The sequence below is a fragment of the Salmo salar genome, chromosome ssa25, assembly GCF_905237065.1.
Source record: "Salmo salar chromosome ssa25, Ssal_v3.1, whole genome shotgun sequence".
Lineage (NCBI taxonomy): Eukaryota > Metazoa > Chordata > Actinopteri > Salmoniformes > Salmonidae > Salmo > Salmo salar.
Window position 1 is genome coordinate 7,171,244 of NC_059466.1, and position 16,490 is coordinate 7,187,733.

A 16,490-nucleotide genomic window follows, 5' to 3' on the forward strand; every position below is an offset into this window, starting at 1 on the left:
CTAAATCTGTTGTCGATTCTGGCGTAACCTCAATAACAACTGCCTCCACCGAGGACAGAAGTTGCTGCTGGATGTTTGGAAGGTCAGTGAAGTCAGAGACAGACAGAGCGTAACTGGGATCATGTGATATCCTCTGCAATTCTCTGCTATCGGAGCTCCTTGTTCCAATTCCAAAGATCAAGACCCCAAGCTCCTTCAGAGCAGAAGCTGGAGTGTCAACATTGTCAAAGGACCTTCCACCACTCAGCAGAATCAGTAACTGTGGAACACCTTCAATGCGTCGACTTCCGGAGGAGACAGTAAAGACATTGTCTCTCACATACTGGAGAGCAGCTCCAGTGTTAAGAGGTCTCCCACCTTTGTGTCTCAGACCTCTTACAGTGTTGAGAATCTCTCCTTTTGTTGTGTATGTGTTCAGATAGAATTGGGCTGCTGGATCTTTACTGTACTGGACCACAGCCACGCGATCTCTGTTCTCATCCACACCGAGTGTCTCCACTACTCTTTGAACAAAGTCCCGCATTGCTGGGAATCCACTCCTAGTGCCATCAGATCCATCCAGCAAGAACACGACATCCCTCCTGGGAGCCTGACTCTCAACTAGAGAATGTGAATGTTCAGAAAAATAGTTTTATTAAACGATGCATAGGTAAGGGAAAAACAGGACAAAGCTGCTTCTATCACATGGAAGTCATCCCTTTCCCTAATCTCAAACAGCCACTCAAAGAAAGTGGCAATGTGTGCATTGGACTGAGTGCTATCATAGAGAACATTCCTACAGACGTATGAAATAAATCCAACATGAAAGGCCACGGGAGGCATCTACCTAAAATGTGTAAGCTATCTAATACTCAAATCCTGATATAAGAGACTCAAATGGAACTGATCAAAACCATATTTTTCTTACCTAGTATTGTTGGTATTACTGTTGGTGTCATGGTTGTGACCTGTACAATGACAGTGCTCATAGCAGAAAGAAGCTGCTGTTGGACGTTGGGGAGGTCAGTAAATTCAGACACGGAAAGAGCATAACTGGGGTCATAGGATATTTTTGTAATTCTCTGCTATCAGAGCTCCTTGTTCCAATTCCAAACACCAAGACACCAAGCTCCTTGAGAGCAGACGCTGGTGTATCTACATTGTCAAAGGACCTTCCACCATTCAGCAGTATCAGAATCTGTGGAACACCTTCAAGGCGCCTACTTCCGGAGGAGGCAATAAAGACATTGTCCCTGACATACTGGAGAGCTGCCCCAGTGTTGAGGGGTCTCCCTCCTTTGTGCCTCAGGCCTCTTACGGTGTCCACAACGTCTTCCTTTGTTGTGTAAGTGTTCAGATAGAAGTGGGCCTCTGATTCTCTGCTATACTGGACCACAGAGACTCGATCTCTGTTCTCCTCCACAGTGAGTTTCTCTACCACTCTTTGAACAAAGTCACGCATTGCTGGAAAGCCATTCCTAGTGCCATCAGAACCATCCAGCAGGAATACTACATCCTTTCTGGCAATGCTTTGGTCCACTAAGAGTTTCAGAAACAAAACAGAAAATATGTTAACATTGCTTCAATGAACCTGAGACTGAAATATGTGTGTTGCTTTAGTTGTCCTAGATAACGCGTCCGTTCTTACCTATGACTGGTGGGGTTATGGGTGTGGCCTCAACCTGTACAGTTATGAGTGAGGAGAAAAACTGCTCCTGGATGCTGGGGAGGTCAGTGAATTCAGAAACAGACTGTGAAAAACTAGGATCAGTGGCAATCCTTTGAACCTCTCTGCTGGAATTTCTGGTTCCAATGCCAAAGATCAAGACCCCACTCTCTTTCAGGGCAGAAGCTGGTATGTCAACATTATCACTGGACCTTCCCCCACTCAGCAGTATCAGCATCTGAGGGACGCCCTCTTGGCTTCTGCTTCCAGAGGAGGCAGTAAAGACATTGTCCCGTACGTATTGGAGGGCTGCCCCAGTGTTAAGGGGTCTACCTCCTCTGTGCCTCAGACTTCTGACAGTGTCAAGAATGTCCTCCTTTGTGGTGTATGTGTTCAGATAGAAATGAACTTCTTGATCTCTACCGTACGAGACAACAGAAACGCGGTCTTTGTCTCCTCCCACATTGAGTTTCCCCACTACTCTCTGAACAAAATCACGCATTGCTGGGAATCCATTCCTTGTGCCATCAGAACCATCCACAAGGAATACCACATCCTTTCTGGAGGTGTCATGATCAACTGAGAAAATAAATAGATTATGTCAATCAGACTGTTGAAATGTGGGGCTTGTGGTCAAATTAAACCATCCTTTCTAAGACTCAGCTGACATTTTACTAACACTTCCTGACTCTCAATTAACAGTGATGACACATACCTAAATCTGTTGTCGATTCTGGCGTAACCTCAATAACAACTGCCTCCACCGAGGACAGAAGTTGCTGCTGGATGTTTGGAAGGTCAGTGAAGTCAGAGACAGACAGAGCGTAACTGGGATCATGTGATATCCTCTGCAATTCTCTGCTATCGGAGCTCCTTGTTCCAATTCCAAAGATCAAGACCCCAAGCTCCTTCAGAGCAGAAGCTGGAGTGTCAACATTGTCAAAGGACCTTCCACCACTCAGCAGAATCAGTAACTGTGGAACACCTTCAATGCGTCGACTTCCGGAGGAGACAGTAAAGACATTGTCTCTCACATACTGGAGAGCAGCTCCAGTGTTAAGAGGTCTCCCACCTTTGTGTCTCAGACCTCTTACAGTGTTGAGAATCTCTCCTTTTGTTGTGTATGTGTTCAGATAGAATTGGGCTGCTGGATCTTTACTGTACTGGACCACAGCCACGCGATCTCTGTTCTCATCCACACCGAGTGTCTCCACTACTCTTTGAACAAAGTCCCGCATTGCTGGGAATCCACTCCTAGTGCCATCAGATCCATCCAGCAAGAACACGACATCCCTCCTGGGAGCCTGACTCTCAACTAGAGAATGTGAATGTTCAGAAAAATAGTTTTATTAAATGTTGCATAGGTAAGGGAAAAACAGGACAAAGCTTCTTCTATCACATGAAAGTCATCCCTTTCCCTAATCTCAAACAGCCACTCAAAGAAAGTGGCAATGTGTGCATTGGACTGAGTGCTATCATAGAGAACATTCCTACAGAGGTATGAAATAAATCCAACATGAAAGGCCACGGGAGGCATCTACCTAAAATGTGTAAGCTATCTAATACTCAAATCCTGATATAAGAGACTCAAATGGAACTGATCAAAACCATATTTTTCTTACCTAGTATTGTTGGTATTACTGTTGGTGTCATGGTTGTGACCTGTACAATGACAGTGCTCATAGCAGAAAGAAGCTGCTGTTGGACGTTGGGGAGGTCAGTAAATTCAGACACGGAAAGAGCATAACTGGGGTCATAGGATATTTTTTGTAATTCTCTGCTATCAGAGCTCCTTGTTCCAATTCCAAACACCAAGACACCAAGCTCCTTGAGAGCAGACGCTGGTGTATCTACATTGTCAAAGGACCTTCCACCATTCAGCAGTATCAGAATCTGTGGAACACCTTCAAGGCGCCTACTTCCGGAGGAGGCAATAAAGACATTGTCCCTGACATACTGGAGAGCTGCCCCAGTGTTGAGGGGTCTCCCTCCTTTGTGCCTCAGGCCTCTTACGGTGTCCACAACGTCTTCCTTTGTTGTGTAAGTGTTCAGATAGAAGTGGGCCTCTGATTCTCTGCTATACTGGACCACAGAGACTCGATCTCTGTTCTCCTCCACAGTGAGTTTCTCTACCACTCTTTGAACAAAGTCACGCATTGCTGGAAAGCCATTCCTAGTGCCATCAGAACCATCCAGCAGGAATACTACATCCTTTCTGGCAATGCTTTGGTCCACTAAGAGTTTCAGAAACAAAACAGAAAATATGTTAACATTGCTTCAATGAACCTGAGACTGAAATATGTGTGTTGCTTTAGTTGTCCTAGATAACGCATCCGTTCTTACCTATGACTCTTGGGGTTATGGGTGTGGCCTCAACTTGTACAGTTATGAGTGAGGAGAAAAACTGCTCCTGGACGCTGGGGAGGTCAGAGAATTCAGAAACAGACTGGGAAAAACTAGGATCAGTGGCAATCCTTTGAACCTCTCTGCTGGAATTTCTGGTTCCAATGCCAAAGATCAAGACCCCACTCTCTTTCAGGGCAGAAGCTGGTATGTCAACATTATCACTGGACCTTCCCCCACTCAGCAGTATCAGCATCTGAGGGACGCCCTCTTGGCTTCTGCTTCCAGAGGAGGCAGTAAAGACATTGTCCCGTACGTATTGGAGGGCTGCCCCAGTGTTAAGGGGTCTACCTCCTCTGTGCCTCAGACTTCTGACAGTGTCAAGAATGTCCTCCTTTGTGGTGTATGTGTTCAGATAGAAATGAACTTCTTGATCTCTACCGTACTGGACAACAGAAACGCGGTCTTTGTCTCCTCCCACATTGAGTTTCCCCACTACTCTCTGAACAAAATCACGCATTGCTGGGAATCCATTCCTTGTGCCATCAGAACCATCCACAAGGAATACCACATCCTTTCTGGAGGTGTCATGATCAACTGAGAAAATAAATAGATTATGTCAATCAGACTGTTGAAATGTGGGGCTTGTGGTCAAATTAAACCGTCCTTTCTAAGACTCAGCTGACATTTTACTAACACTTCCTGACTCTCAATTAACAGTGATGACACATACCTAAATCTGTTGTCGATTCTGGCGTAACCTCAATAACAACTGCCTCCACCGAGGACAGAAGTTGCTGCTGGATGTTTGGAAGGTCAGTGAAGTCAGAGACAGACAGAGCGTAACTGGGATCATGTGATATCCTCTGCAATTCTCTGCTATCGGAGCTCCTTGTTCCAATTCCAAAGATCAAGACCCCAAGCTCCTTCAGAGCAGAAGCTGGAGTGTCAACATTGTCAAAGGACCTTCCACCACTCAGCAGAATCAGTAACTGTGGAACACCTTCAATGCGTCGACTTCCGGAGGAGACAGTAAAGACATTGTCTCTCACATACTGGAGAGCAGCTCCAGTGTTAAGAGGTCTCCCACCTTTGTGTCTCAGACCTCTTACAGTGTTGTGAATCTCTCCTTTTGTTGTGTATGTGTTCAGATAGAATTGGGCTGCTGGATCTTTACTGTACTGGACCACAGCCACGCGATCTCTGTTCTCATCCACACCGAGTGTCTCCACTACTCTTTGAACAAAGTCCCGCATTGCTGGGAATCCACTCCTAGTGCCATCAGATCCATCCAGCAAGAACACGACATCCCTCCTGGGAGCCTGACTCTCAACTAGAGAATGTGAATGTTCAGAAAAAGAGTTTTATTAAATGTTGCATAGGTAAGGGAAAAACAGGACAAAGCTTCTTCTATCACATGAAAGTCATCCCTTTCCCTAATCTCAAACAGCCACTCAAAGAAAGTGGCAATGTGTGCATTGGACTGAGTGCTATCATAGAGAACATTCCTACAGAGGTATGAAATAAATCCAACATGAAAGGCCACGGGAGGCATCTACCTAAAATGTGTAAGCTATCTAATACTCAAATCCTGATATAAGAGACTCAAATGGAACTGATCAAAACCATATTTTTCTTACCTAGTATTGTTGGTATTACTGTTGGTGTCATGGTTGTGACCTGTACAATGACAGTGCTCATAGCAGAAAGAAGCTGCTGTTGGACGTTGGGGAGGTCAGTAAATTCAGACACGGAAAGAGCATAACTGGGGTCATAGGATATTTTTGTAATTCTCTGCTATCAGAGCTCCTTGTTCCAATTCCAAACACCAAGACACCAAGCTCCTTGAGAGCAGACGCTGGTGTATCTACATTGTCAAAGGACCTTCCACCATTCAGCAGTATCAGAATCTGTGGAACACCTTCAAGGCGCCTACTTCCGGAGGAGGCAATAAAGACATTGTCCCTGACATACTGGAGAGCTGCCCCAGTGTTGAGGGGTCTCCCTCCTTTGTGCCTCAGGCCTCTTACGGTGTCCACGACGTCTTCCTTTGTTGTGTAAGTGTTCAGATAGAAGTGGGCCTCTGATTCTCTGCTATACTGGACCACAGAGACTCGATCTCTGTTCTCCTCCACAGTGAGTTTCTCTACCACTCTTTGAACAAAGTCACGCATTGCTGGAAAGCCATTCCTAGTGCCATCAGAACCATCCAGCAGGAATACTACATCCTTTCTGGCAATGCTTTGGTCCACTAAGAGTTTCAGAAACAAAACAGAAAATATGTTAACATTGCTTCAATGAACCTGAGACTGAAATATGTGTGTTGCTTTAGTTGTCCTAGATAACGCATCCGTTCTTACCTATGACTCTTGGGGTTATGGGTGTGGCCTCAACTTGTACAGTTATGAGTGAGGAGAAAAACTGCTCCTGGACGCTGGGGAGGTCAGAGAATTCAGAAACAGACTGGGAAAAACTAGGATCAGTGGCAATCCTTTGAACCTCTCTGCTGGAATTTCTGGTTCCAATGCCAAAGATCAAGACCCCACTCTCTTTCAGGGCAGAAGCTGGTATGTCAACATTATCACTGGACCTTCCCCCACTCAGCAGTATCAGCATCTGAGGGACGCCCTCTTGGCTTCTGCTTCCAGAGGAGGCAGTAAAGACATTGTCCCGTACGTATTGGAGGGCTGCCCCAGTGTTAAGGGGTCTACCTCCTCTGTGCCTCAGACTTCTGACAGTGTCAAGAATGTCCTCCTTTGTGGTGTATGTGTTCAGATAGAAATGAACTTCTTGATCTCTACCGTACTGGACAACAGAAACGCGGTCTTTGTCTCCTCCCACATTGAGTTTCCCCACTACTCTCTGAACAAAATCACGCATTGCTGGGAATCCATTCCTTGTGCCATCAGAACCATCCACAAGGAATACCACATCCTTTCTGGAGGTGTCATGATCAACTGAGAAAATAAATAGATTATGTCAATCAGACTGTTGAAATGTGGGGCTTGTGGTCAAATTAAACCGTCCTTTCTAAGACTCAGCTGACATTTTACTAACACTTCCTGACTCTCAATTAACAGTGATGACACATACCTAAATCTGTTGTCGATTCTGGCGTAACCTCAATAACAACTGCCTCCACCGAGGACAGAAGTTGCTGCTGGATGTTTGGAAGGTCAGTGAAGTCAGAGACAGACAGAGCGTAACTGGGATCATGTGATATCCTCTGCAATTCTCTGCTATCGGAGCTCCTTGTTCCAATTCCAAAGATCAAGACCCCAAGCTCCTTCAGAGCAGAAGCTGGAGTGTCAACATTGTCAAAGGACCTTCCACCACTCAGCAGAATCAGTAACTGTGGAACACCTTCAATGCGTCGACTTCCGGAGGAGACAGTAAAGACATTGTCTCTCACATACTGGAGAGCAGCTCCAGTGTTAAGAGGTCTCCCACCTTTGTGTCTCAGACCTCTTACAGTGTTGAGAATCTCTCCTTTTGTTGTGTATGTGTTCAGATAGAATTGGGCTGCTGGATCTTTACTGTACTGGACCACAGCCACGCGATCTCTGTTCTCATCCACACCGAGTGTCTCCACTACTCTTTGAACAAAGTCCCGCATTGCTGGGAATCCACTCCTAGTGCCATCAGATCCATCCAGCAAGAACACGACATCCCTCCTGGGAGCCTGACTCTCAACTAGAGAATGTGAATGTTCAGAAAAAGAGTTTTATTAAATGTTGCATAGGTAAGGGAAAAACAGGACAAAGCTTCTTCTATCACATGAAAGTCATCCCTTTCCCTAATCTCAAACAGCCACTCAAAGAAAGTGGCAATGTGTGCATTGGACTGAGTGCTATCATAGAGAACATTCCTACAGAGGTATGAAATAAATACAACATGAAAGGCCACGGGAGGCATCTACCTAAAATGTGTAAGCTATCTAATACTCAAATCCTGATATAAGAGACTCAAATGGAACTGATCAAAACCATATTTTTCTTACCTAGTATTGTTGGTATTACTGTTGGTGTCATGGTTGTGACCTGTACAATGACAGTGCTCATAGCAGAAAGAAGCTGCTGTTGGACGTTGGGGAGGTCAGTAAATTCAGACACGGAAAGAGCATAACTGGGGTCATAGGATATTTTTGTAATTCTCTGCTATCAGAGCTCCTTGTTCCAATTCCAAACACCAAGACACCAAGCTCCTTGAGAGCAGACGCTGGTGTATCTACATTGTCAAAGGACCTTCCACCATTCAGCAGTATCAGAATCTGTGGAACACCTTCAAGGCGCCTACTTCCGGAGGAGGCAATAAAGACATTGTCCCTGACATACTGGAGAGCTGCCCCAGTGTTGAGGGGTCTCCCTCCTTTGTGCCTCAGGCCTCTTACGGTGTCCACAACGTCTTCCTTTGTTGTGTAAGTGTTCAGATAGAAGTGGGCCTCTGATTCTCTGCTATACTGGACCACAGAGACTCGATCTCTGTTCTCCTCCACAGTGAGTTTCTCTACCACTCTTTGAACAAAGTCACGCATTGCTGGAAAGCCATTCCTAGTGCCATCAGAACCATCCAGCAGGAATACTACATCCTTTCTGGCAATGCTTTGGTCCACTAAGAGTTTCAGAAACAAAACAGAAAATATGTTAACATTGCTTCAATGAACCTGAGACTGAAATATGTGTGTTGCTTTAGTTGTCCTAGATAACGCATCCGTTCTTACCTATGACTCTTGGGGTTATGGGTGTGGCCTCAACTTGTACAGTTATGAGTGAGGAGAAAAACTGCTCCTGGACGCTGGGGAGGTCAGAGAATTCAGAAACAGACTGGGAAAAACTAGGATCAGTGGCAATCCTTTGAACCTCTCTGCTGGAATTTCTGGTTCCAATGCCAAAGATCAAGACCCCACTCTCTTTCAGGGCAGAAGCTGGTATGTCAACATTATCACTGGACCTTCCCCCACTCAGCAGTATCAGCATCTGAGGGACGCCCTCTTGGCTTCTGCTTCCAGAGGAGGCAGTAAAGACATTGTCCCGTACGTATTGGAGGGCTGCCCCAGTGTTAAGGGGTCTACCTCCTCTGTGCCTCAGACTTCTGACAGTGTCAAGAATGTCCTCCTTTGTGGTGTATGTGTTCAGATAGAAATGAACTTCTTGATCTCTACCGTACTGGACAACAGAAACGCGGTCTTTGTCTCCTCCCACATTGAGTTTCCCCACTACTCTCTGAACAAAATCACGCATTGCTGGGAATCCATTCCTTGTGCCATCAGAACCATCCACAAGGAATACCACATCCTTTCTGGAGGTGTCATGATCAACTGAGAAAATAAATAGATTATGTCAATCAGACTGTTGAAATGTGGGGCTTGTGGTCAAATTAAACCGTCCTTTCTAAGACTCAGCTGACATTTTACTAACACTTCCTGACTCTCAATTAACAGTGATGACACATACCTAAATCTGTTGTCGATTCTGGCGTAACCTCAATAACAACTGCCTCCACCGAGGACAGAAGTTGCTGCTGGATGTTTGGAAGGTCAGTGAAGTCAGAGACAGACAGAGCGTAACTGGGATCATGTGATATCCTCTGCAATTCTCTGCTATCGGAGCTCCTTGTTCCAATTCCAAAGATCAAGACCCCAAGCTCCTTCAGAGCAGAAGCTGGAGTGTCAACATTGTCAAAGGACCTTCCACCACTCAGCAGAATCAGTAACTGTGGAACACCTTCAATGCGTCGACTTCCGGAGGAGACAGTAAAGACATTGTCTCTCACATACTGGAGAGCAGCTCCAGTGTTAAGAGGTCTCCCACCTTTGTGTCTCAGACCTCTTACAGTGTTGAGAATCTCTCCTTTTGTTGTGTATGTGTTCAGATAGAATTGGGCTGCTGGATCTTTACTGTACTGGACCACAGCCACGCGATCTCTGTTCTCATCCACACCGAGTGTCTCCACTACTCTTTGAACAAAGTCCCGCATTGCTGGGAATCCACTCCTAGTGCCATCAGATCCATCCAGCAAGAACACGACATCCCTCCTGGGAGCCTGACTCTCAACTAGAGAATGTGAATGTTCAGAAAAAGAGTTTTATTAAATGTTGCATAGGTAAGGGAAAAACAGGACAAAGCTTCTTCTATCACATGAAAGTCATCCCTTTCCCTAATCTCAAACAGCCACTCAAAGAAAGTGGCAATGTGTGCATTGGACTGAGTGCTATCATAGAGAACATTCCTACAGAGGTATGAAATAAATCCAACATGAAAGGCCACGGGAGGCATCTACCTAAAATGTGTAAGCTATCTAATACTCAAATCCTGATATAAGAGACTCAAATGGAACTGATCAAAACCATATTTTTCTTACCTAGTATTGTTGGTATTACTGTTGGTGTCATGGTTGTGACCTGTACAATGACAGTGCTCATAGCAGAAAGAAGCTGCTGTTGGACGTTGGGGAGGTCAGTAAATTCAGACACGGAAAGAGCATAACTGGGGTCATAGGATATTTTTTGTAATTCTCTGCTATCAGAGCTCCTTGTTCCAATTCCAAACACCAAGACACCAAGCTCCTTGAGAGCAGACGCTGGTGTATCTACATTGTCAAAGGACCTTCCACCATTCAGCAGTATCAGAATCTGTGGAACACCTTCAAGGCGCCTACTTCCGGAGGAGGCAATAAAGACATTGTCCCTGACATACTGGAGAGCTGCCCCAGTGTTGAGGGGTCTCCCTCCTTTGTGCCTCAGGCCTCTTACGGTGTCCACGACGTCTTCCTTTGTTGTGTAAGTGTTCAGATAGAAGTGGGCCTCTGATTCTCTGCTATACTGGACCACAGAGACTCGATCTCTGTTCTCCTCCACAGTGAGTTTCTCTACCACTCTTTGAACAAAGTCACGCATTGCTGGAAAGCCATTCCTAGTGCCATCAGAACCATCCAGCAGGAATACTACATCCTTTCTGGCAATGCTTTGGTCCACTAAGAGTTTCAGAAACAAAACAGAAAATATGTTAACATTGCTTCAATGAACCTGAGACTGAAATATGTGTGTTGCTTTAGTTGTCCTAGATAACGCATCCGTTCTTACCTATGACTCTTGGGGTTATGGGTGTGGCCTCAACTTGTACAGTTATGAGTGAGGAGAAAAACTGCTCCTGGACGCTGGGGAGGTCAGAGAATTCAGAAACAGACTGGGAAAAACTAGGATCAGTGGCAATCCTTTGAACCTCTCTGCTGGAATTTCTGGTTCCAATGCCAAAGATCAAGACCCCACTCTCTTTCAGGGCAGAAGCTGGTATGTCAACATTATCACTGGACCTTCCCCCACTCAGCAGTATCAGCATCTGAGGGACGCCCTCTTGGCTTCTGCTTCCAGAGGAGGCAGTAAAGACATTGTCCCGTACGTATTGGAGGGCTGCCCCAGTGTTAAGGGGTCTACCTCCTCTGTGCCTCAGACTTCTGACAGTGTCAAGAATGTCCTCCTTTGTGGTGTATGTGTTCAGATAGAAATGAACTTCTTGATCTCTACCGTACTGGACAACAGAAACGCGGTCTTTGTCTCCTCCCACATTGAGTTTCCCCACTACTCTCTGAACAAAATCACGCATTGCTGGGAATCCATTCCTTGTGCCATCAGAACCATCCACAAGGAATACCACATCCTTTCTGGAGGTGTCATGATCAACTGAGAAAATAAATAGATTATGTCAATCAGACTGTTGAAATGTGGGGCTTGTGGTCAAATTAAACCGTCCTTTCTAAGACTCAGCTGACATTTTACTAACACTTCCTGACTCTCAATTAACAGTGATGACACATACCTAAATCTGTTGTCGATTCTGGCGTAACCTCAATAACAACTGCCTCCACCGAGGACAGAAGTTGCTGCTGGATGTTTGGAAGGTCAGTGAAGTCAGAGACAGACAGAGCGTAACTGGGATCATGTGATATCCTCTGCAATTCTCTGCTATCGGAGCTCCTTGTTCCAATTCCAAAGATCAAGACCCCAAGCTCCTTCAGAGCAGAAGCTGGAGTGTCAACATTGTCAAAGGACCTTCCACCACTCAGCAGAATCAGTAACTGTGGAACACCTTCAATGCGTCGACTTCCGGAGGAGACAGTAAAGACATTGTCTCTCACATACTGGAGAGCAGCTCCAGTGTTAAGAGGTCTCCCACCTTTGTGTCTCAGACCTCTTACAGTGTTGAGAATCTCTCCTTTTGTTGTGTATGTGTTCAGATAGAATTGGGCTGCTGGATCTTTACTGTACTGGACCACAGCCACGCGATCTCTGTTCTCATCCACACCGAGTGTCTCCACTACTCTTTGAACAAAGTCCCGCATTGCTGGGAATCCACTCCTAGTGCCATCAGATCCATCCAGCAAGAACACGACATCCCTCCTGGGAGCCTGACTCTCAACTAGAGAATGTGAATGTTCAGAAAAAGAGTTTTATTAAATGTTGCATAGGTAAGGGAAAAACAGGACAAAGCTTCTTCTATCACATGAAAGTCATCCCTTTCCCTAATCTCAAACAGCCACTCAAAGAAAGTGGCAATGTGTGCATTGGACTGAGTGCTATCATAGAGAACATTCCTACAGAGGTATGAAATAAATCCAACATGAAAGGCCACGGGAGGCATCTACCTAAAATGTGTAAGCTATCTAATACTCAAATCCTGATATAAGAGACTCAAATGGAACTGATCAAAACCATATTTTTCTTACCTAGTATTGTTGGTATTACTGTTGGTGTCATGGTTGTGACCTGTACAATGACAGTGCTCATAGCAGAAAGAAGCTGCTGTTGGACGTTGGGGAGGTCAGTAAATTCAGACACGGAAAGAGCATAACTGGGGTCATAGGATATTTTTGTAATTCTCTGCTATCAGAGCTCCTTGTTCCAATTCCAAACACCAAGACACCAAGCTCCTTGAGAGCAGACGCTGGTGTATCTACATTGTCAAAGGACCTTCCACCATTCAGCAGTATCAGAATCTGTGGAACACCTTCAAGGCGCCTACTTCCGGAGGAGGCAATAAAGACATTGTCCCTGACATACTGGAGAGCTGCCCCAGTGTTGAGGGGTCTCCCTCCTTTGTGCCTCAGGCCTCTTACGGTGTCCACAACGTCTTCCTTTGTTGTGTAAGTGTTCAGATAGAAGTGGGCCTCTGATTCTCTGCTATACTGGACCACAGAGACTCGATCTCTGTTCTCCTCCACAGTGAGTTTCTCTACCACTCTTTGAACAAAGTCACGCATTGCTGGAAAGCCATTCCTAGTGCCATCAGAACCATCCAGCAGGAATACTACATCCTTTCTGGCAATGCTTTGGTCCACTAAGAGTTTCAGAAACAAAACAGAAAATATGTTAACATTGCTTCAATGAACCTGAGACTGAAATATGTGTGTTGCTTTAGTTGTCCTAGATAACGCATCCGTTCTTACCTATGACTCTTGGGGTTATGGGTGTGGCCTCAACTTGTACAGTTATGAGTGAGGAGAAAAACTGCTCCTGGACGCTGGGGAGGTCAGAGAATTCAGAAACAGACTGGGAAAAACTAGGATCAGTGGCAATCCTTTGAACCTCTCTGCTGGAATTTCTGGTTCCAATGCCAAAGATCAAGACCCCACTCTCTTTCAGGGCAGAAGCTGGTATGTCAACATTATCACTGGACCTTCCCCCACTCAGCAGTATCAGCATCTGAGGGACGCCCTCTTGGCTTCTGCTTCCAGAGGAGGCAGTAAAGACATTGTCCCGTACGTATTGGAGGGCTGCCCCAGTGTTAAGGGGTCTACCTCCTCTGTGCCTCAGACTTCTGACAGTGTCAAGAATGTCCTCCTTTGTGGTGTATGTGTTCAGATAGAAATGAACTTCTTGATCTCTACCGTACTGGACAACAGAAACGCGGTCTTTGTCTCCTCCCACATTGAGTTTCCCCACTACTCTCTGAACAAAATCACGCATTGCTGGGAATCCATTCCTTGTGCCATCAGAACCATCCACAAGGAATACCACATCCTTTCTGGAGGTGTCATGATCAACTGAGAAAATAAATAGATTATGTCAATCAGACTGTTGAAATGTGGGGCTTGTGGTCAAATTAAACCGTCCTTTCTAAGACTCAGCTGACATTTTACTAACACTTCCTGACTCTCAATTAACAGTGATGACACATACCTAAATCTGTTGTCGATTCTGGCGTAACCTCAATAACAACTGCCTCCACCGAGGACAGAAGTTGCTGCTGGATGTTTGGAAGGTCAGTGAAGTCAGAGACAGACAGAGCGTAACTGGGATCATGTGATATCCTCTGCAATTCTCTGCTATCGGAGCTCCTTGTTCCAATTCCAAAGATCAAGACCCCAAGCTCCTTCAGAGCAGAAGCTGGAGTGTCAACATTGTCAAAGGACCTTCCACCACTCAGCAGAATCAGTAACTGTGGAACACCTTCAATGCGTCGACTTCCGGAGGAGACAGTAAAGACATTGTCTCTCACATACTGGAGAGCAGCTCCAGTGTTAAGAGGTCTCCCACCTTTGTGTCTCAGACCTCTTACAGTGTTGAGAATCTCTCCTTTTGTTGTGTATGTGTTCAGATAGAATTGGGCTGCTGGATCTTTACTGTACTGGACCACAGCCACGCGATCTCTGTTCTCATCCACACCGAGTGTCTCCACTACTCTTTGAACAAAGTCCCGCATTGCTGGGAATCCACTCCTAGTGCCATCAGATCCATCCAGCAAGAACACGACATCCCTCCTGGGAGCCTGACTCTCAACTAGAGAATGTGAATGTTCAGAAAAAGAGTTTTATTAAATGTTGCATAGGTAAGGGAAAAACAGGACAAAGCTTCTTCTATCACATGAAAGTCATCCCTTTCCCTAATCTCAAACAGCCACTCAAAGAAAGTGGCAATGTGTGCATTGGACTGAGTGCTATCATAGAGAACATTCCTACAGAGGTATGAAATAAATCCAACATGAAAGGCCACGGGAGGCATCTACCTAAAATGTGTAAGCTATCTAATACTCAAATCCTGATATAAGAGACTCAAATGGAACTGATCAAAACCATATTTTTCTTACCTAGTATTGTTGGTATTACTGTTGGTGTCATGGTTGTGACCTGTACAATGACAGTGCTCATAGCAGAAAGAAGCTGCTGTTGGACGTTGGGGAGGTCAGTAAATTCAGACACGGAAAGAGCATAACTGGGGTCATAGGATATTTTTTGTAATTCTCTGCTATCAGAGCTCCTTGTTCCAATTCCAAACACCAAGACACCAAGCTCCTTGAGAGCAGACGCTGGTGTATCTACATTGTCAAAGGACCTTCCACCATTCAGCAGTATCAGAATCTGTGGAACACCTTCAAGGCGCCTACTTCCGGAGGAGGCAATAAAGACATTGTCCCTGACATACTGGAGAGCTGCCCCAGTGTTGAGGGGTCTCCCTCCTTTGTGCCTCAGGCCTCTTACGGTGTCCACGACGTCTTCCTTTGTTGTGTAAGTGTTCAGATAGAAGTGGGCCTCTGATTCTCTGCTATACTGGACCACAGAGACTCGATCTCTGTTCTCCTCCACAGTGAGTTTCTCTACCACTCTTTGAACAAAGTCACGCATTGCTGGAAAGCCATTCCTAGTGCCATCAGAACCATCCAGCAGGAATACTACATCCTTTCTGGCAATGCTTTGGTCCACTAAGAGTTTCAGAAACAAAACAGAAAATATGTTAACATTGCTTCAATGAACCTGAGACTGAAATATGTGTGTTGCTTTAGTTGTCCTAGATAACGCATCCGTTCTTACCTATGACTCTTGGGGTTATGGGTGTGGCCTCAACTTGTACAGTTATGAGTGAGGAGAAAAACTGCTCCTGGACGCTGGGGAGGTCAGAGAATTCAGAAACAGACTGGGAAAAACTAGGATCAGTGGCAATCCTTTGAACCTCTCTGCTGGAATTTCTGGTTCCAATGCCAAAGATCAAGACCCCACTCTCTTTCAGGGCAGAAGCTGGTATGTCAACATTATCACTGGACCTTCCCCCACTCAGCAGTATCAGCATCTGAGGGACGCCCTCTTGGCTTCTGCTTCCAGAGGAGGCAGTAAAGACATTGTCCCGTACGTATTGGAGGGCTGCCCCAGTGTTAAGGGGTCTACCTCCTCTGTGCCTCAGACTTCTGACAGTGTCAAGAATGTCCTCCTTTGTGGTGTATGTGTTCAGATAGAAATGAACTTCTTGATCTCTACCGTACTGGACAACAGAAACGCGGTCTTTGTCTCCTCCCACATTGAGTTTCCCCACTACTCTCTGAACAAAATCACGCATTGCTGGGAATCCATTCCTTGTGCCATCAGAACCATCCACAAGGAATACCACATCCTTTCTGGAGGTGTCATGATCAACTGAGAAAATAAATAGATTATGTCAATCAGACTGTTGAAATGTGGGGCTTGTGGTCAAATTAAACCGTCCTTTCTAAGACTCAGCTGACATTTTACTAACACT

General features: G+C 45.5%; 3 protein-coding genes across 7 annotated transcripts in view; all 3 read right to left on the reverse strand.

Moving 5' to 3' along the window:
• The window catches only part of LOC106586061 (collagen alpha-3(VI) chain), a 48,173-nt gene extending 47,650 nt beyond the window's left edge, over nucleotides 1-523 (reverse strand). For all 4 annotated transcript variants that reach the window (XM_045707914.1, XM_045707913.1, XM_045707912.1 and 1 more), the window contains exon 1: nucleotides 1-523. In XM_045707914.1, coding sequence (XP_045563870.1) covers nucleotides 1-523 — 523 coding nt within the window.
• LOC106599385 (collagen alpha-3(VI) chain) lies at nucleotides 220-12,325 on the reverse strand. Of its 2 annotated transcripts, none has more exons than XM_045707919.1 (10): nucleotides 7,082-7,681; nucleotides 6,349-6,945; nucleotides 5,629-6,239; nucleotides 4,722-5,321; nucleotides 3,989-4,585; nucleotides 3,268-3,879; nucleotides 2,361-2,960; nucleotides 1,628-2,224; nucleotides 908-1,518; nucleotides 220-600 (listed from the first exon to the last, which is right to left on the reverse strand). In XM_045707919.1, the coding sequence occupies exons 3-9, from the start codon at nucleotides 5,687-5,689 to the stop codon at nucleotides 965-967; spliced, it is 3,621 nt and encodes a 1,206-aa protein (XP_045563875.1). In that variant the 5' UTR covers nucleotides 5,690-6,239; nucleotides 6,349-6,945; nucleotides 7,082-7,681; the 3' UTR covers nucleotides 220-600; nucleotides 908-964. The 2 variants fall into 2 exon arrangements, with proteins under 2 accessions (XP_045563875.1, XP_045563876.1); XM_045707920.1 differs by lacking the exons at nucleotides 220-600; nucleotides 908-1,518; nucleotides 1,628-2,224; ... (1 more) ...; nucleotides 3,268-3,879; nucleotides 3,989-4,585 and adding exons at nucleotides 7,989-8,599; nucleotides 8,709-9,305; nucleotides 9,442-10,041; ... (1 more) ...; nucleotides 11,070-11,666; nucleotides 11,803-12,325 and having other exon boundaries at nucleotides 5,067-5,321.
• Nucleotides 12,022-16,490, reverse strand: part of LOC123730559 (collagen alpha-3(VI) chain-like) — a 7,386-nt gene continuing 2,917 nt past the window's right edge. The window contains exons 5-10 of the mRNA XM_045707915.1: nucleotides 15,791-16,387; nucleotides 15,070-15,681; nucleotides 14,163-14,762; nucleotides 13,430-14,026; nucleotides 12,710-13,320; nucleotides 12,022-12,402 (exon numbers count right to left, since the gene is read on the reverse strand). Coding sequence (XP_045563871.1) covers nucleotides 12,767-13,320; nucleotides 13,430-14,026; nucleotides 14,163-14,762; nucleotides 15,070-15,681; nucleotides 15,791-16,387 — 2,960 coding nt within the window. The 3' untranslated portion in view covers nucleotides 12,022-12,402; nucleotides 12,710-12,766. The remainder of the gene's footprint in view (nucleotides 12,403-12,709; nucleotides 13,321-13,429; nucleotides 14,027-14,162; nucleotides 14,763-15,069; nucleotides 15,682-15,790; nucleotides 16,388-16,490) is intronic.